The sequence below is a fragment of the Parasteatoda tepidariorum genome, chromosome 6, assembly GCF_982258835.1.
Source record: "Parasteatoda tepidariorum strain Cologne lab strain chromosome 6, Ptep-v5.0, whole genome shotgun sequence".
Lineage (NCBI taxonomy): Eukaryota > Metazoa > Arthropoda > Arachnida > Araneae > Theridiidae > Parasteatoda > Parasteatoda tepidariorum.
In genome coordinates this window covers 45,571,328-45,592,805 of record NC_141760.1, presented here as the reverse complement: position 1 = coordinate 45,592,805, position 21,478 = coordinate 45,571,328, and the positions used below count along the sequence as shown (strand labels likewise).

Here is a 21,478-nt window from a genome sequence, read left to right as displayed (position 1 = left end):
AAACAATTAGTTTTTTTTATTATTATTATTTTATTATTTTTCTCTTTAGACGTACCCCGTTGCGCTTCTGTAAGAATGGATGACAGGTGAAATTACTTTTTTCTACGTACAAATTAGTTCTTTTTTAGATACTGTACTGGCTACGAGGTCTTAAAGGAATAAATTTCTCTCGAGTTATTCCAGTAATCTTGAAGAGCAATGAGAAGCGCGGATGCTGACGACATGCTACTCGAAGTAAGTCTTGAAACGTTGCAGTTGACTATCAATGTAAAATGTATGTCGATTGTATATATACAGTGGAACCTGTAAAAGTGACCACCTGGGTAAAGTGAACGCCTGAGTAAGGTGACCATTTTCTACTAGTTTTATTTCAAGAGTCCTTTTTAAAGAGTCTTCGTAAAGTGACCACCTCTATATAGTGACCATTTGACTTGGTCCCGAGGGTGGTCAATTTAGACAGGTTCCACTGTATATATATATATATATATATATATATATATATATATATATATATATATATATATATATATATATATATATATATATATATATATATATATATATATATATATATATATATATATATATATATATATATATATATATATATATATATATATATATATATATATATATATATATATATATATATATATATATATATATATATATATATATTGCTATATATTGCTATATAATTGTTTGTTACAGAAATGCGACCTTGATATGCCTTATTTCGTTTAAAAATTCTACTTTAATGAAAAAGATTAAAAATCAATTTTTTGTTTGGAAAATCAATTTTTAGAATCATATCAATATCAATTTCTTAAAATCAGTTGCATGTTTTTCATTTTAAGCGTCTGTTATTAAATAAAATAAGACATATTGTCATACTTGGGAGAAAAAAAAATCTATGGAACTTTTAAATTGCATAAATAGTTTCTAAAATTACTTTTTTTATCTATGGCTGGGGACTAATTTGTAGCATAAAAGTCATCTTATGCCTTATTTCATTTAAAAGTACTACTTCAATTGAAGAGGGGAGAAATACTTTCTTTTAATAAAACAAAAAAAGAATAGATTTTTGGATTTGTTTTCAAATTTAGAATTCTAAATTTTTATTGTTAACTGCAACTGTTATTGCAAACTAAGATACTTTGGGGTAGAAGTTATTCAACATAAATAAGTTATAAGTTTAAATAAATGTGAAAAGACTTATTTAACATATCTTATTTAAAAAAGTGTGAACTTAATTTCCTAAACTTCAACATAGAAACACAATAGACTGTGATAAAACGTTTTTATCTAACTGATAAATTTTAACCTCGATCTCTTGAGAAACAGTGTATTTGTTATAAACCGTTATCCTTTCCAGACATTTAAAAAAAAGTCCTAATATTTCTATTCTATTATTAAAGATAAGAAACTGAAACAAACACGATATATGGGGTTCAACTTTCCGATGCAGTGTTCTCAGTTTTAGTCCATTTATTTAAAAAATATATTTCAAAACTTTTTGCTTATGAACATTACAGCCTTTTTCAGCAACCACTATTCTTAAAGGGACATAGAACTTAAGTACATTTCATTATTTAGGGAGTGCTATCCACGATCCAAAATGTATAATTTGACGTTCGTCTGAAATTTCCCACAATTAAGGGTTAAATAAGTGAAGTTGAATTTTTAATATTTTAAAAGTGAGACATTTTTTAGTTTACTATCCGAGTTATCTTAGACTATTTCAGGGCAATCCGTCCGTTAACCGCCCGAATCACTTAAGGCACAAAGCTACTTATAGAAAAATAACTTCCATTTTATTAATAGTCCACCTCATCAAAATCATTGTCTGAAAAAACTCGCTATCTTTATTATACCAGGACTCCCAAAAATCTGCAAAAAATGTTCAAGTGGTAACCAACTATTCATCAAAGAAATTTGAAGTTTTCCTAATTTCGTAACCATTACAACATGGCATCATAGATGTAAAATATCCTCAGTGGCAGATGGCAGATCATGGGTTAGAGTCTTGTCGTCAGACTAACCGTATGAGGCTTTTGTGGTTTTCCTCACCACGTAACGCAAATGTGGGTTAATTCCCTCAGAAAACCTCCACGATTGCAAATTTCATCTAATACTTGTTAAAGGAGTTCCCTTGTCTTCCGGATTGGGTTAGTAGTCATAAACTTAAAATAGGGTAGGCTGCTTAATAACGGTTGTAAAATAAAATAAAATAAAATAAAATAAAATAAAATAAAATAAAATAAAATAAAATAAAATAAAATAAAATAAAATAAAATAAAATAAAATAAAATAAAATAAAATAAAATAAAATCTAGTATCAGACTTCTATATATGCAGTAAGGCTCCAAACCATTGTGGTGATCAAGAAAAATTCGAAGTTCAATTTTTAAATGTCAATTATTGTATGAATTTTGACCAGTTTTAAAGCTTTGGTCGACCTCTATGAGTCCTGTAATACTTTTCCAACGTAACTTTTTTTTCTAACCTAATCCTTTTTCAGTCGTACTGCAGTACAGGCAACGAGGCAAAACACACTAATATGCTAGTACTAAGGTAATGCAATACAGTGCGCTAAAAAAAAACGGACCACCCTGATCTTTTGATCTAATGATCGGATCTTCACGTTCTAGGACTCAATCTTAATGGTTCGAGAAGTTGATTTCAAGTATGCTAATTAATAAATGCTGACGATATTTTAAGGTACAAAAGTAGTCACAGAAACGTACTTTCTCGGAAAAAATATGCCCTTTCTTTTTGACGGTTTGGAGTTTGACCCCCAAAATATAGGGGAAGCGGCAATCAGGAGAACGGTTCAAAGTTTTGACCCCTTAATGTTAATTTTACATTTTGCGGACTTCGCCATTTCTCGAGAAATTTGTAAGCAAACTAAAAAATTTATGCACACAAGAGTAAAATTCGTAAAAAATATATTGTAGTAAATATTTATTATTTTTTATCATTTTATACAATAAGAATCAAAAAAATTTTGAATAGTAAGGCATAAAATTTTTTACATCATTTTAAACTAACTAACTCAGTGGCGCGACAGCCCATTAAGAGGGCCAAGGCCGACTGTGCCCATCTCAGTTTTCTTGACCTTGGGCTCTGGGGTGCAGGAGCATATGTTCCGGTCAGGTGGTCAGCCGAACGCGGAACCCCCAGTGTTAGTTCCCAAGCATGCTTGGTACTCATTTTATCGACCCACTGAAGGGATGAAAGGCTGAGTCGGCCTTGCCCGGCCCAAGGATCGAACCAAGGACCTGTGGCACGGCAGCGCGAAGCGCTACCACTCAACCACCGGGCGTCTTACATCATTTTAGATTATGCAATTTTACATGACAAAATACAAAATTTGTGCGAAATCGGTTCAATAATTCCTAAGAAGTAAAATTTTAAAAAAGTCGTATGCTTGAAATTCGATTTCTCAGGAACTATACAACCAATTTCGATAAAATTTCGTATTTTGCCATGTAAAATTACGTACTTTAAAACGGCGTAAAAATTGTATGCCTTACTATTAAAAAAATTTCCACTATTTCTTAATAAAATAATAAAAAATAATAAATATTTACTAAAGTTTATTTTTTGTATGGAATTATCTTTGGATAAACGAATTTTATAACTGAGCGCAAATTTTTTTCAATTCACCTAAAAATTTCTCGTGATATGAAATACGCAAAAAGTAAAATTAACATGATGGAGTATAATTTTCGGATTGCTCTCCTGATCAAACTATGGAACCATATTTCCCAAATTGCGGCTCCCCCTATATTTTGGGTGTCAGAAATCAAAATCCGTCGAAAAAAGGCATATTTATTCAGAAAAAGTATGCTTTTGTGTCTTTCATAACTTAAAATATCGTCTGCATTTACTAATTAACACATTTGAAGTGATCCCCCTTAATTCATTAAGAATGAGTTCTAGAACGCTAAGATCCGATCATTAGATCTAAAAGTTATTCAGGGTGGTCCATTATTTTTATTTATTTATTTATTTATTTCACGTATTGTGCGCCTAGTACACGTCGAATTCTGTCATCGAAGCTCTCAAACATAATTTAGCGGAGCCGTAGTGCCTCAAGGGATAGAGTGCTCACCTCTCGATGAGTCGTTCCAGGTTCAATTCTCAGTGATGACTGGTGGTAGGTTATTAAAGTTCCCTTGTCGTCAGGCTGTCCGAGGCAGATTTTTATGTTTTTCTCCTCCATATAACGTAAATGCAGGATTGTTCCACCAAAAAGTCTTCCTCGATGGCAAATTTCCTCCCAATACTTGATCCAGGAGTTCCCTTGTCTTTTAGATTGGGTTCAAAATTACAAGGCTACGTAGTCGAACATTGGTAGTCATAAACTTAAAATCTGATTAACTGTTCTACGGTGGTTATAACGCAAAAGAAAAACAAAATTTAACGACTTGCAAAATGAAAGTCGATTGTTTTATTTTCCCGAGTAAAAACAAGATACAACAAATCGTATTGACAGTTAATGCTACGTCCAAGTTTTTTCGTTGTATTTTATTTAACAATAAAAATGTGAATTATAGATTTGAAAACGAATCAAAATTTCTCGGTATAGTAATTAATTACAAAACATTCTACCCAGGGATGATCAGGAAAGCGGTTAGATAATATTTTGAATCTAGATAAGTTTGTGAATCAAAAATCTTGTAGATTTGAGAAAACAGGCCGTATGTAAGTATGAAATTTTTTGTAGCATTTCAGTAGCAAAGATAATTTTTGAAAAATATTTAAAGTATGTAATTCTAAATTTTTATTCTAAAATAAATTAGAATAGATTAAGATACTTAATGGTAGAAAGGTATTCTATAGAAATAAATTTTAAGTTTAACTAAACATAAACTATGCTTTGAAATTTCTACTTACAGTCACTAAGTATTATCCAACCTATCATTCTATAATATTTATAACGAATAAATATCACACAAAGCCAAAATATTATTACGCACGAAACGATAGCGAAAGAAAGATTAAACTGAGTGAGATTTGAGTTTTATCATTGGTATGCATCACTTCAATTATTTCAATTGTTTTTCTTTCTTTCTTTTTTTTCTTTTTAGAAATCTTTGTTTCCCACTTTCAACATTTTTATTTTAACTTCTCCTTACTCACTGAGATTTTGTACTCACTGAGAATTTTTTTAAATAGGGTTCCTAAAAAAATAATTACAATGCTGAGTTATTTATTCGAAAACTTTACTCACAAATGTATACTTTCCTTAACACAACTTTTATTAAATATCTGACTCATGTTCAGATTGCTTTCTCTAAGGCTCAATAAAAACAAGAGACGAAAACTCACACGGCTACCTGGCAAAAAAAAAAGTAGCAAATAAGTTAATAAGTTTGAAATTTTAATATGGTATTAAAATTTCAATTTGATTTGGTTAAAAAAAATCTGGAAACCTTAAAGAGAGTTTTTGGAAAATGCATACCAATTTAAAAATTTTATCGTAAAATTAGTTTTTAATAAGCATGGTTTTATTATTTAGCAGGTTACCACTTATAGAAATTTGTTTTTTTTAAAGGAATTTTAATTTCAACACATACTTTTTGCAAAAAAATAGATATAAAAAATTTGATTTAATAAATTGAGAAACCCACAAACCTACTCTCTGACCAGAACATAAAAAAATTCTAATTTTAAGTTGCATCATTAAGACGTAACGCACTGAAAATTTGTAAGAATTGAAATCTTGTGTAAATGTCCTTGCTATTAAACACGATATCCTTTCAAGGGGAATCATACTATAATATTATAAATATCAAATCGCGTTCAATGCAAGAAGTCTTATTTTTCATTTTTATGCATTTCAGATTATTTTTAAGTAAGATATAATGTTTTAAAATGTGCAGAATTCCAAATAATGCAACAATTTAAGAGAAATAATTAAAAAAAAGTTTTTTAAACTTATATAAGTGGCGTTCCCAATTTAATTTTATGATGGTTGGCATTTTCTTCAGAATAGCCACATAAAGTTAAACGAAATTAAACACTGTAATTGTATTGTTCTCTTGCTATATTGTGACCAAAAATAAGCTTATTATTTTTTAAACAATTCTGTATTCTTTTCGATTATATGAGTTCGAATCAGCGATCAAGATTGTTATAAGTTTTGCATTCACTAACTTCCGATAAATAAAGCGTTTTTACTTAAAATTGACTTTTTCTGAAGAAGATATAAGACTGGAAGGAAAATTTCACCGGGGATAAATAGAAGAAAGAAAACATTTATTTTTTGAATGCTTACATTTTTATTTCTATCTAAAGATTAAAGATTCATATGGTATATTTTAAAACATGAAGATATAATTATATTCTGTTATAAGCCACTAACTGTCACCCATTCTTCTTTTATTTCACTGCACAATTGGAAAGAAGTAATTCGCAAAGCGTAAAACATTTAACAAATGAAAAAATTATTTTTCAAATAATTCATTGCTTATGAGAAGCAAACCTGTTCTTATAAAAGTTTTAAATCCAATCTGTATCTGAAGAGCGGGGGGAGGGGCTCTCTCTTCCCCTCTCTCTGTATATATATATATATATATATATATATATCGCTCATGGGCTGCAATAGTGGCACAACTAAAAAAACACGCATTTTGGACTAAGAACAGGTGTAAATATGAAAGTACACATTTTTTTCAGCAGCAATACTAGCACAACTCATAATTCAACTTGAAGGTAATCTTCGTTTAAGCAAACTAAAGAATTCCTATGCATTTCTCTTAGCAATGAGCACTTTAAACCCACTTATCTCAAAACATGATTTATTTCAGTTGTGCAGTTATTGCAGCCCATGAGCCATATTCAAAAATTGGCACTCGCAATTTTAACTTCATGATTCAAATTGCTTTAAAATTAAAATAAAACGAATAATGGAAATTGTTTACCTCTCTCTCCATTAATGGTATATTTTTTTATCTGTTTCGCTGTATTTTTCTATTTATTTTTTCATCTTTTTATTATTCTGTTTGATGTGACATTTGAAACCAAGAATTTTCCCCATCGGTCAACAATAAGGACATATATTTCCTCTGAGGGGGATGAGTAAGGGATGATTTGGTAGCTGTTCCACCAAGGAAATATAAAAACTTGCTTGAAATAGAGGCATTTTCCTCTTCTTTTTTTAAGAGTTTTGATACAAAAAACTATCCACTTTTTTTCTCAATTTTCACAAATATTCAGTGAAAATTGTAATCTTTTAGGAAGTAAAAAAATTTGAAGATTCCTGGCAAATCAGTGGATTGGTGTAAGAAAATACACTGCCCGAGTGAGATTCAGGCAAGTCAAATAAAAGTCCCCTTTCCCTGCACGTGAACCGTGTTCGAGCAAAACGTGGCTAAAAGTGTTATAGTTTTCTTTCTACCACTTTTTAAATGTAAATTGAGCAATAATTTATTGATTTTGATAATTCGTTTTTAAAATAAAAAGCTTTTTTTTTTTTTTCTTTTTTTTTTTTTTAAATTTTTCAAAGATATTTTACCGAGGGAGAAACTTTTCATCCCAGATTCTATTTCCCCTACATAACTAATTTAAAATATAAATAAATAAAAAGTGAGTTCAGACAAACCTAAGCCATAAAGTTTCAATTGCTGAAAAAAAAAAAATTTTGAAAATATCAAAACGCAAACTAATTATTGGAAGAGAATGCGTAATCCTAACGTGTCCCCTCATAATTTATTTTCATTTTGATATTTAATTTTTTTTTCGTTCATTATTTGAAACTTCATGGACTACTCGAGACTTGTATGAACTCCCCTTTTCTGTATTACAATTTTCAAATTGCTTTTTGGAGGCAAAAGAGAATTTGCGATGAGAAGTTTCTCCCGTCGTGTAACGTCCTCTTTAAAGCAACGTTATTTTATTGATTTATTAAAATTGCTTACTAAAAAAAGCACTTCAGTTAATTTTATTTAAACTTAATTTTTTTTTTTAGTTCAAGAAAAGATAATTGGATGAAAAATGCTATCGATATTTGTCCTTTCTTCTGTGGTTGTGATCTCAATTTCTGATGCTTGGAAAATTCCATGGCGCCCTCTATTTTTACCAGGACAAAATAGCAAATATTCAAATGTAGTTCCACAAGCGTAAGTATAACTTTTAATGAAAATTGTTATCAATTTCAAAAATACTTTCTTTTGAAATTAGTTCTCCAACGCACATCAATACCTATAAGTCCTCTCTTTTAAATACCAGAAGCCAAGTTGAGAACTTAACGTAAAGGAGAGTGCTTTAATTTGTGACATTTAAAATTTCTAAGAACATAATGGCAACATTAACATAATTTAAGTTTATATTTATGACTTTACCTGGTGGATTACAAAAAAAATTACAAAGGTGGATTACAAAGTAAAAGTTGGCTTGAAAGTCCAAATCCTTCACCCAGGAGATCCTCTGTTTTCTGTATTGTCATCAAAATTACTAGATCTAAAGATTTGATCATCAATAGTTGATGTGAGTTATAGTATATATTTATATATAAGTGTGAATAGTTTCAACGTAAATGCCGGAATTGGGTTATTTTTTAGCGAATTTTACTTATTCAAGCAATTATATTTGTCTCGAAAAGCACAAGCTTTGTAATAAATGCATGGGAACAATCGAGGCTAATATGATTAACATTTGTAAAATTTCACTGTTATTTTGCAACAATAGAATCTGTGGTAATTTTTTTTTAATATTGTAATTTGTGCTTCAGTTTTTCTAATTATTTATGAAATATAATTTTTGAATGTTTCATAAGTGAAAATATCAAAAGAATTAAAACCTTCTCTCGTATTTGCCCTAACAAATGGGTCAAATATGAGACAACTACGATGATGTTGTCACGTACAGTTATTTTTAAATGTTAAGACGTGTAGCTTATCGTGTACCACATTAAGCGCTTAGCTTAAATAAGCCTTAGTTTTACGTGCAAATTTTTTTCTCCCTATTATCTCTATTTTACACTGTTTCTTGGAAATGCTTGATAAACCGGCCAAAATTCCTGTTGAAACTCACTATTCAGGACACACTTATTAACCTTAAAATGGTAACTTCCGGTTTAAAAATTAGTAAATAATCGCTTATCATATTTAACATACTTAACTTATATTAAACCAAATATACTATTTAAAAAGTGAACCTTCAATAATATATAACTTATTAGGGAAAAATAATATATCAAAAAACAAAAATGTAGAATGCTCGATATGATTTTCGAAACAACGAAAATTCTAACAAAATTCCCTTCTTTAAAAGATGATATTGTTAAGGTAGATATTATTTAAATTATAGATGATATTTAAATTAACTTTCGCAAGGTATTTTTTTAATTGCGCTTTTCAAATGTATATAGTCTTAATCGGTACTAATATTACACAATCTAAAAATTTTTTATGTGGGTTAATCATTAGGGATGACCCCCAAAAAATTTTCATTGCTTTTAGACATATAAAACAATCTAATGTGATTCTTTCCTTCTTTAATTTTAAAGGATTACAAATTTCGAATGTTAGTTATGTTTATTCCCATGTGAATCGAAATAAATAACTCTTTTTACGAACGAATATGTAAAGTGAAAAAGAAATTAATGAATGAATGAAATAAGCGAACTAGTAAAAAATAAACAAATAAATGAAAAGATAGAATCTATAAAAAAAACTCATTTTAAGTAACGCATCTTAAAAATATAAAAGCTTTCTCAGTCTTTGTATTGCAGATTAATCATCTATTTTTTTATTTGTATGTCTTTAAAATTTTTAAACGCATCACTTTTTTGTTTCAGATTCATGAGAACAAAAATTGTAGTTTTGGAGGAAAATAATTATAAGCACGAAGATACCCGCAGTAATTCAGATGAAGAAAATCATCATGATACCCACAGTTCCCAGGATGAGAATGACTATCGAAGTTATCGATATGGATACAAAAAAGAACGGAACAATGAGGAAGATTATCACCGTAACGAAAATTTCAAAGATCACCCTAACGAAAATGTCAAAGATAATCAAGGTTATAGCAGTAAACACCTCGGATTTAAGTTTTCTACACCTGTTGCATTATCTCCATGGAAACCTATCTTAATTCATTCAACGGGTTATATGCCGTTAAAATACCTTGGGGAAGACGAGAATCTGGTTAAGGCTGTACTCCAGAAAGCTGTAAAGGAAGTTGAACCAGATCCTAAACCTCATCTTATTTTGCCGACTGGTATGCAAAAGCTTCACAATCCTCCCTTACGAAAACCTCGTTATAAATATAGAAATTCGCCTTACGGAAACAGCGGAAATCTTGGTGTGCATTATGATGATGATGATTTAAGATTTTTAAGAAAAATACGCTTTAGAGGAAAAACAAAAAGAAGAAAAAAGAATTATTCACCAAATTATTAATTATGTTTATTTATTTGACTATTTTTTCAGTCGCATTATCAACAATGTAAAAATTTCCGGATTATGGCATTAACTCGGCTTTTTAGGTGTGTCATCTGTAAAATTCATTTTACAGCAAAATGCATTATTAACGTAAAATATTATGATGTAATTTTTACAGTAATTATTTAATTAGAGTGATTCAGCGATTGCCCAGTAATTATTACTGTAAAATCGCGGTATATCAGATTTTTTTGTCTCTCAGCATGTTCTGGTAAATAGATTTTACTGTAAAAAGTACCGGTACTATGAGTGCCGGTACTTTTGATTCGAAATTTCTTACAGTTTTATTCCAATTCTGATCAAAATTAATTCATCAGTTTATTTTTATGATTTTATTAATACTAAAAAATCACTGTACGAAAAATTAATAGCAAGGCAGATGATATAATTAACTGCTAATAAAGTAACGTGGGAAGTTTACATAAATTATGAAATCAACAACTAGAAGTTTATGCAATCAAAATATTCCAGATTAACTGGAAACAATCTCTAATTAGACTTTAAAAATATTGCTAGAAAATAAAATACCGTAGATTAATAGCTTACTCCGTCAATAATTTACTAAGCTAAATCAATCATTCAATTCAATAAGGATTAACTACCTAATCATTAAAAACGATGACAAAGAATATACAAAATATTTTTTGAGAGAACGACTGGTTTTGAAAATAATATACTTGCCTTTTCTTTACTGATAAATAACTTTTAAATATTCCACAGTTATTTATCAGTACATCAATAGTAGACATTTTTATAATGCTAGAGACAATTAATTGAAAACCTGTTTTAAAATAGAAAATGAAATATTTCTGATTTTTAAAAATTTGTGATCTGTTTTAAGCTTCATGTTCTTCAATGTTTATTAACACTCATTTCTAGTGGAAATGATAATAAGATATGAAATTATTTAAGCGAATCATTTAAAATAATATTTTGAGTTTACTTTGTCATTCGCTTAAAATGTCAGTTTTCGTTAAGCAGACTATCAAATTTAATTTCAATTACGTAAGTCAAATAATAAATTTTGGCAATTTTTGTTTTCGAATCTCAATTTTCTCAATATAACTAGAATCCAACTGCATGCATTTTAAATAACAATATCCTGATTTAGAAATAGGTAAGATGTGCTTAGATTAGAGATAGATAGGATGCTTTAGGGAATAGGAGTATAAGACTTGCTTGTTGATTTGTACACAGAATTTTATTATATATTTACAGACAGTATTTGCTATAAAAATACAGACTGAAGAACAAAGGATTTTCAAACGAAGTGTGTATTTGTTTAATGAAAAATTTGAATGATGTGATATTTAATAAAGTTGTATATTTGATGGCATTGTTTTTGAGTGTAGTAAAAGAGATTTAATTGTAGTTGTTTATAAATTTTAAATTAACTATCAAGATAAGATGGGGTATAATAAAACATACGAAATCATTTAAATTTGTCACAGGAAGTTCAAATTCAAACATGAATTATATAACTACATGTTTCAATTACTGATGTGTTTTCAATAAATTCCCATTCATGAAAATTGCGTACACGAAAAAAATTAGTGCATTTTTTCGTTGTATCCAGTCTTTCTCTAGTTATAGTTTAGTAGCTTAATAAAGTAAAATTAAAAATAATGCTTATTTTTTGTTCAAAATGTTTTTTTCAAAACACTTAGTTGTATACAATACAAGTACATCCTATATTGCATGGTAACATATTATTTTATGTTAAGATACAGCAAACGTCACATAACCCATGAAGTTTTATTCATGTTGCGGAAGTATGTTTCGAACAAAGTATAAATTCTATATGTTTCTTAAGTCACATATTATCTATTTTAAATTATTCCTTTATGAACATAGTTAGTATAACAAATAGGTACAATATTAAATATCTTAGAGGTAGATTTTTTTTGTTTCAATTAAAAAATGTTAATAATATTTCTATTAATTATATTCAATTATTGTCAATCATTTTTCTATTATTAATAATATTCAATAAAAAGTAGCAATAATATAAAAAATATTTCTTCATTAATTGTTTCAATTAAGAAACATTTTATATTTTTATCATCCCTTAACAGGGGATTTTGTTTACTCATAACTCTCTATGAAATTAGTTGTGTCTCTAATTTTTATACAACAACACAACATTTTCAACATCATTGCTCTTAAAACAATTTTATGAAACTTTTTAAAAACAAAAATAAAAGGTTCTAATGGTGGTTATAAATAAATCTTTATTTTTCATGTTATCTAAAATAAATGGGAAAAAATCTGGCATTTCGAAGCGATTATTATTCTTTACAATAGTTTTTAAATCTTATAAGATGGAGTAAAATATCTATAAAATAAAATTTTCTGCTGCACTGTAAGGAAAGGAAAACTTAAATGAATTAAATTCGTATTCTAAAATTTTTTACTGCAAATATTAAAAAGTGGCACTCATGAATATATAACACTTTATGCAAGTTTTAAATTTAGGATAAATATTAAATATTAAAAAGTGGCACTCATGAATATATAACACTTTATGCAAGTTTTAAATTTTGGAAAGTCTATCTAAATAGTCTATGCAAACGGTAACATCAAATTGTTATCATATTTCTACTCAGCTTTGATTTTTCCCATTTATTTCCGTTAAATTTTTACATTTTATTAACTTAATGTTCACAAGCTTCTGCATGAACAAACAAAATAACTAAGTATTGATGAAAGTAAGTTTCTGCATGAACAAATAAAACAGCTAAATATAGACATTAGTTTATTTTTTATGCTCAAATTAAGTTGATAAATGTTAAAAGCCTGGAAAAAAAAAAGAGTTTTAAAACTTAAAGACTGTAAAAATATCCTTTGTAAAACTAGCAACGTTAATTAAGATTACATCAAATGACAGTTAACTTGCAAACTTACTAGTTATACTTTGTTGATTGTAATGAAAAATTATATTTTGAAACTAAGCATCCGAAAATTGCCATCTTCAAAAGTAACAGAAAGATTTGTGCTAATCGATTTAAATTACATAAAGTAATAATTTATTTCTCAAAAGATTTGTAAATATCAACAAACTATTACGCCTGCTGGCAAAAATTCTAAGAAGGAACTTAAGGTTTCAATCAAGAATGGAAGTTTTATGCCATCCTGAATGGAACACCGATTCCAGTCGCAGTGAATTGAATCTTTGATTGTTACATGGTTGAGTGATCATGCATTTTAGAATAGTTTTTCCTAGTTTTAGGAGGAAGATTAAATCACGATGTTTAGCACGTTGGAGAAAGTGAAAGAGTGTTCTAGTTATTACATTATAATCATTTTATTTAAATCGTTTTTCTTTTCTTGGAAGATAGAGTTGTTTTTAAAATAAATTTTAAAGGGTTAAGCAACTTTAGTGGGGGGGGGAATGAGCATCATTTGGGAGCTTTTTTCGATCAAACTATGAAAGGTTTTTTTATACAACTATAAAGAACTGTAAAAATTTAATTTTGTATCGCTTTTCTTCAATGAAGCATTTCTTTTGTAGGGTGCATGACCGTACAGGCAGTACATGAAATTTTTACGTTCTGATGTTAAGAAAATTTTTGTTTCCGATTATTGTTGATTATTGCAAAAGTATGTAGGAAGTCGCAAAAGCTAAGGGGATAAAATACTCGCCTCCCAATGACGCAACCTGGGTTCGAATTGAATTCTGCTTCCGGCTTACGCCGACCACAGTGATAGTGAAAAATATTCCCAATGGTCGACGGATCACGAGTTAGAATCTCCTTGCCCTTTGTTCCAATGCTCAATCTAGGAGATACCTTGTCTTCTGGGTTGAATTCAAAATTACAAGACTACAGAGAAGAAAATTGATGTTGTAAACCCTAAAATGAGTCGGTTGTCAACTCTGGCTACATACATACCTAAAATTCCATTGATCAAAAAATAAAAAAATGAAACAATTTAACATTTCAATTTTTTTGCAATTGGTGCTCTTCTTAAAAAAAAATCGTTCTTTTAAAGAATTGGCAGAAAATAGTTTTTTAAACAAGAAAAAAATATGTAATAAAATAAAGCAATCGTTCATAATTCGGTGAAAACTGCAGTCTTAAGCGTACAGTTTAAATATGGTCGAATCGTTGAAGATTAGTTCATGCAACTTCCAAGAAGTTTTCTAGATGCACGCAGTGGAATGAGGCGCAAAATTCAAGTGTTAAGATATTTCCAGGTCTTAAACCTTTGTGGCCATTTTAAAAAATTAAAGCACTTTTCAAAAAGGAAAAAAATATTTATTTTATTCCCTTAAAATGTTTTAAATATTGCTGATATATTGCTAAACATTTTTATTCCTTCGAAGAACGACAATAAACAATGGAATTTAATAATTAGTTGAGCATTCCGTAAAAGAGGATTTGTGGGGTAGAAAGTAACTATGTTTGAAAGTAATTTTTAAATGAAGGAGAAAGAATAAACTAAAAATTAATCCATTTTGAAATACGTTTTAGAAATAATTAAATATAAACGCGATAAGAACAAAACAAATACGCCAAAAAAAAAAGATTAACTTCTTGAAAAATAAATATATTCTTTGACAATTTCTAAATAAATAGCATCACTAAATAGAATAATTTTTAAAGAGTATTAGCACATTAGTTTTTATCACCATTTCAAGTTAATTCAATCCAAAAGGATTATAAAATCTAGATAATTCAAATGACTCCTTAAAAAATTACATATTGTTTAATTTACAAGTCAATGCAATTTTTATTCGAGCAAAATAATCGTAAAGGTAAAATAGCGTATACATAAGTTTGCGGTGTATTTATTTACTATAAGAAGTTGATAGGAAACATTAGTATTACCATGTCGAAACTATTTAAAAAAATGTTATTTCATTACTGTTCCTAAATAAATAGAAAAGTAATCAATTTATTTCCTTTGAAATGGATAATAAAAGCAAAACATTAACTTAAGTAACTTAATTAAACTTTCAGCCCATAAATTAGCTTTCTAAGAAAGATACCATAACATAAAATAAGCAATACACGTATTTCATGATTCCATATAAACAAAATTCTTATTCTATATAAACAAACACGTATTCTATATAAACAAAGCAGAATGTATGTATGTACACAGTAACACAGTAAAGAATTTTGGTGTATAGTTGCAATCATTTTCGGTGCCGAGGTAAAATAAATACATTTTTAAGTACAGAATTGTAGTCACCGTGAAAAAATTATTTACAACTGACAAAATAACAATCATTTGAAAATATTAGTGCCACTATATTACTAAAAATGTGTTTGTTTTTTAAACAAAATGTTTTTGCAATAACGCCAATAAATTGATTCCAACGTGCATGAAAATATCTGTTGTCAGCAAACAAACGAATAATGAATCGACTATAACAGTGACACAGTAAATAAAAAATGTGGCTAACTCTATAAAGTTTTAGTTTACCTCAATAAAAATGGTGATTGCTTTACACCAAAATTATTCATCGTGTGTATCTTATTCAAATTCGTAATTCTAGACTGATCCGCATTAAATTTGATATAAATAGGTTCGAAGACACTGCGGACCTAACAGTCGAGTTTATAACTCCCTCTGACCACCGTGCACTGCATCTCGAAGACAGAGTTTTCCATAGAATTTAATAAATATTTTTTAATATGGATGAATTGCTAGCTTGAAGAGCAAATTAAACAAAAATAACTTTTTTGCTCGTTTTTTATGAATTATTAACCCCTGGTTTCCTATGTTGCCACAAGAAAAATCAAAGTTAATAATTTCATGACGTCTAGTGAGGACGTCACCGTATTTGCATTTCAAGAGGTATATGAAACCACACGTTTCTTATACTGATGCTTACACTTTTAAAACATATCTCTATAAACTTAGATAATGGAAACTCAACAAGGACTAATAAAATAAAATTAAAATTATCGATTAAGCTAATGGAAAATTGTGGTAAATTCTGAATAATAAGGGTTAAATAAATCTATAGTTTATTTTGTTGAATTTCTCTAGTTGAAATTTTGTTCTACGTGAGTTGAGTTTCTTACTCATATTATACTAACTCTAATATTATGAATCAGCACCGGAATATACAGCAAATAAGAAAAAAGGTAGTGTATTTAACGAAATGAGAGTATAGTATAGTGATATTTGTGTATTTATCCATTTCGAAGAGCGGTAAATAATTCACCCCCATTGTACCTATAATAGGCGCCTATACAGGCATAGTAGGTTAACATTACTACAGCACCTATAACGGCGATACCAGTAATATAGAGCCTCGGTGGCTCAGAGAATAAAACGCTAGTCTCCCAATTAGGTAACCAGAGATCAAATTTCAGCGATGGTTGGTTGATATGAACCATGCACCCGGCTAGCAACTACAACAGGGTTGACAAAAAATATCCTCAGTAGTTGACGAATCATGGGTTAGAGTCCTCTTGCCGTCAAGCTAACAGTGGTGGTTTTTTCGAGGTTTTCCTTTCTATGTAACGCAAATTCTGGTTGCTTCCATCAAAAAGTCCTCCACGAAGGCGAATTTCTTCCCAATACCTGATCCAGTTCCCTGGCCTTCTGAATTGGGCTCAAAATTACAAGGCTACGTAGTTGAACACTAGTAGCCGTAAACTCAAAATTGGGTCTGCTGTTCAACGACGGTAAATAAAAATACCCGATAATAATAATATAATATAAATACCAGTTGTACAATATTAAATAAAATAAATAAATGATAATAAAATACCTGAAGTATTTAATACCGCATTTAATCGAGCATCACTGGCTTCAATAATAGTTTGTTGATTTTCTAAGGCTTTTGAAATAAGTACCGATAATAGCTCATCAAATATGTTTATAAAAATATCAATATAGTTACTAATTATTTTCACGAATTGCAATTAATTGATTTTGGTAATCGATACAAATTAAAATTAAAAAAAAGTTTGTTTGATGTTAAAAGTCTAAATTATTGAAGAAAATGTGTTTATTTGGATTTGAGAACTCTAAGAAATTGCTGTACTGATATTGACTCCAAATGCTTAATTAATTTTAGTAATACATACAAATTGAAATGGAAAAATTTTTGCACTAAAAAGCTGAATTAATGCAGGAAAGGAAGAAGAAGGAAGGAATTGAAGTTAAAAGAATCATATCATTAAAAATCACATATTTTTGTTGACGCTAAAGATGCTTAATTAATTTTGGCAATAGGTACAACTGGTATTTTACTAATTGTTTACTAAGCACTTGATATACTAATATTGGTATCAAAATATCTACAATAGATACCGCAGAAATAGATTTTTTACGGCCCACCAAAGGAAATAAGAACTAGAGGAAATTGTTAATTTGACTGCTTTTTTACTATCAGGAGTTGACGTCGAGCAATAGCAAAAGTGACACTGAATAAAGATAATCTTTAGTTTAATATTTTTTTAATAATTTCATAAACGTTTAACACCCGACCCAATTTTGAGTTTATGACAATCAATGTTCAACTCCATAGTCTTGCAATTTGGAATCCAATCCAGAAGACAATGAAACTCCTGAAACAAGGATTGGGAGAAATTAGTCTTCGTGGAGGACTTTTTGGATTGGGAGGACCATAACGTTTACTCTAAAGAACATTTCCTTACCTTTACGGTTTTGAAACAGTTTACTACTGGCATGATTTTAAAAAAATGAATGTGAATGCAAAATTAAATGGTTTTGTAAAAATTTACAACTTAAAACCGTATCAACCGGCCATCGTCTTAAAACCGTAAAAATGAAATTTAACTGGACCTCGGAGTTAAGTTACGTTAAGCTTTTTATTAGGTTATGAACATTAGTGTAATGTTGGGTCCGAGTTGTGTTTTGTAAAATAAGCAGTGGATTATAGCTTAATTAGTTTACTTGGTGATGCGATCTACTGTGGGAGATAGGGATTAGTATTTCAATAGTCAAAGGTTTTTTTTTTCAAATGGCAGGCACTGAACTTTATTCTTCGCCTTAGAAGATGCCGGAATTGTTATTCATTTTACGTTACCCAGTGGGCACCTGTGAACCAAGGTCACGGAGGCGAGCCACATTCACACATTACACACAACAGAGGACATCACACAGAGAGAGAAACATCCATGCCCTGAGTGGGATTCGAACCCTCAGCCATTGGCTTCGCAGTCAGGCTCGCTAACGGCTCGGTCACCTGGCCGGCCAATAGTCAAAGGTAAGGTCACTAATTGAAGAGTGTAGGACACTGGAAACTCTTCATACGTTAAATGAATGTAAGAACTATTGTGATGTGCACGCTGGGCTTCAAACTCCAGATCAACCGGTCATGACACTGACAGATTAGCCCTCTCGGTTAAAGAGTATATATTCAACTGCAAGAAACCAAGCAGCTTTAAAAATTGGGTCTAGTTGGAGAGAATAAAATTCTGGTTATTTAACCGTATTACGTAGAAACGGTCAATAAACGTTTTTTCTCACAGTTAATAACATGAATATCGTCTTTTTTACGTTTTTTAAAAAAATGTTTTGGATAAATATGGTAAACTAACAATTAAGCAAATTGTTATTTAATCTTATTTCTGAGAAATATCTAAGAATGTTCTATTGATAAATAAAAATATGGAGTTTTAAAAATTTAACATAAATAGAAACGTAAGTGTTGGACCATTATTTATTTAGACTCACTCTGCTCGAACTCCAAAACAAATTTGGAGCATAGCAACTTCTTAGTTCTGGATCATGTTTCGACGCACGTGTTCATCAAATTAAATGTTTTTATTCTTCAATCCGTGCTACCTTATACAAGACATTGAAATTGTTTGTTTGAAATATTTTTTATGGGGATTTTACAACTGAGTTCTGAAGCGTATCGAAAGTGATACATTTCTAACACTTAAACACTTCCTTCTTCTTCACACAAAATCACCTTAGCAGAACACGAGTACGAAACAAGTTAATCTATCAAGTTATCGCTATTAGCATAATTTACAACTTTTCTTTTAGATGAATTAATTTTAAACAGAATGAAAGAAAAACCTTTTTAAACGAAAAAATAAATAAATAAAAAGAAAACTAGTGAGTTTTACTACTGTTATGATCACTTAATTTCTCTATAATTTTGAAAAATATTAAAAATTTTCAAATTTTTTATTAAAAAATTAAAAAATAAGGAGTAAAATTAATACTGCCGTGCAATTAAAAAATCCACGTAAGCAACAAAGAATTCAAAATTAAGATTTCTACATATTTGGCATCTTTATATGGTAAGCTAAATATATATATTGCAAAAAAAAAAAAAAAAATTTTGTTTTATCAGTTTTTTGAAATTCTATTTTCAGAAAACTGATAAAACAAATCGCGTTCATAGCGTGAGCAATAGAAGGAGAACAGTTATCATGTCACTTTTCTCGGAATCAATCGTAAAGCACATACGTTGTTTTTTCAATTGCGCGGCAGAATAGCTCCTCCAAGAGAATAAGAGTTCCATTTTATCAATCTAATTTTTAACCCTTTTACTTTAATCAATTTTAATTGCATTAAAATATATATTTTTTACTTAAAAAAAAAGGTAATAATCTTTGCAAAAACTCTTGGCATATTATTTATATTTGTTGGCTAGAAATTTATATGTTTTATTCTCCATATTACAGAGCATGAAACATATAAATTTGTTTTAAAACTGTGGATGTTATTATGTATAGTTACAAATCTAATTTACTTTAACAACTTTTAAAAATAACTGATAAAAAAAATTTTAAAGCATCTTTCACTCCTGCTAAATTAAAAATTTAAGAAAAAACTTTAAGAAAAATTAAAAACAAAACTTTACGTCACATATGGCAGAAAATTATTTTTAAAATTATCATGGCAATTTTATGATAAACATCAAAAGGAATGAAGTACCATTTTTCATACCAGGATAAGATTGTACGTACTTGCTTGTGCTTGTACTTATTGCTTGTACTTATTGCTTGTACTTACTTATCGGCACTACAACCCATAAAAAACTTGACCTCCTTTTCAACACATGTCTAAACTTTCTGAATTAAACAGCATGCAAAAGAAACCAGTACATAACCTCGTATTTATTGGTAGCGAATCTATGGATACTAGTTCACGGCTGTGACCAGAAACTTTATTGCAAAAAAAGGACAAATCAGTATTTTGAAACAATATAAATATTATACGGCAACTTTACATATAGCATAAATATATTAAATTATTTTTAAAAGCAGATGCATTGTTAAAACTAATCAGAAATTTCCATAAAGTTATTCGTTTCTAACCGAGATTGTACAGTGAGGACAAAAGGCGACTCCCTGAATAACTTTTGAACTAATGAGCTGATTTTCACGTACTAGGACCCAATCTTAATGGTTCGTGGTCCTTACCTTAAATATGCTGATTGATCACTAAATCAGACACCAAAACGTACTTTCTTTGAATAAACGTGCATACCTCCGGATGAGTTTGGAGTTTAGAGCATAAAAATGTAGTGGGCAGCCATAAACTGGGAAATATGGTCTAGATAGTTTGATCGGGAGGACAGTCGAAAGTTTGGACCCCTTTAATGTTGATTTTACTTTTTGAGCAATTCGTCATCCGTTGAGAACTTATAAGAGAATTTAATAATTTTTGCACACAGTTATATTATAGTTTATAGTTTGGACCCCTAATTATAGTTTGGACCCCTTAATGTTGATTTTACTTTTTGAGCAATTCGTCAATTTTGCACACAATTATAAAATTCGTCTATCCAAAGATAACTCTACGCACCAAGTATTTTTTAAAATTTTTTTATTACTTTTTATTATTTTCATTTAATAATATTCAAAAAATGTAGAATTATAAGGTATAAAATTTTTTTCATAATTTAAAAAAAATTATTTTAAATAGCACAATACAGAACTTGCCCGAAATTGGCCGGATAGCTCTTTAGAAATCACATTTTCACACGTTAAATCAAATATTAAAATTTGATAACAATGAAGCTATTAAGAGCATAAATTGATGATTTACTCCTCTTAAATAGGCAACAAAAT

The 21,478-nt window shown here is 29.2% G+C and overlaps 2 protein-coding genes across 5 annotated transcripts in view; one reads left to right on the top strand and one right to left on the bottom strand.

Annotated features, from left to right (window-relative positions):
* The window catches only part of LOC107456278 (cytosolic carboxypeptidase 1), a 77,729-nt gene extending 72,750 nt beyond the window's left edge, over positions 1 to 4,979 (bottom strand). The window contains exon 1 of one of the 2 annotated variants that reach the window (XM_043039430.3): positions 4,903 to 4,979. The gene's annotated coding sequence lies outside the window, so the exon portion shown is untranslated. The remainder of the gene's footprint in view (positions 1 to 4,902) is intronic. The other variant, XM_071178729.2, reaches the window with a different exon arrangement.
* LOC107456295 (uncharacterized) lies at positions 96 to 10,699 on the top strand. 3 transcript variants are annotated; one of them, XM_087165785.1, is made up of 3 exons: positions 96 to 234; positions 7,979 to 8,129; positions 9,809 to 10,699. In XM_087165785.1, exons 2-3 carry the CDS (start codon positions 8,005 to 8,007, stop codon positions 10,413 to 10,415), a joined length of 732 nt encoding a protein of 243 aa, XP_087021911.1. In that variant the 5' UTR covers positions 96 to 234; positions 7,979 to 8,004; the 3' UTR covers positions 10,416 to 10,699. The 3 variants fall into 3 exon arrangements, with proteins under 3 accessions (XP_087021911.1, XP_015929616.3, XP_087021912.1); XM_016074130.5 differs by lacking the exon at positions 96 to 234 and adding an exon at positions 4,577 to 4,710; XM_087165786.1 differs by lacking the exons at positions 96 to 234; positions 7,979 to 8,129 and adding an exon at positions 8,357 to 8,496.
* Positions 10,700 to 21,478: the final 10,779 nt, after the last annotated feature.

Excerpts from the sequence above, each read along its gene's own strand:
- LOC107456295 (XM_087165785.1), top strand. The coding sequence starts at position 8,005 with ATGCTATCGATATTTGTCCTTTCTTCTGTGGTTGTGATCTCAATTTCT. Across the intron at positions 8,130-9,808 it reads TCAAATGTAGTTCCACAAGC|ATTCATGAGAACAAAAATTG; the intron begins GTAAGTATAACT and ends TTTTTGTTTCAG.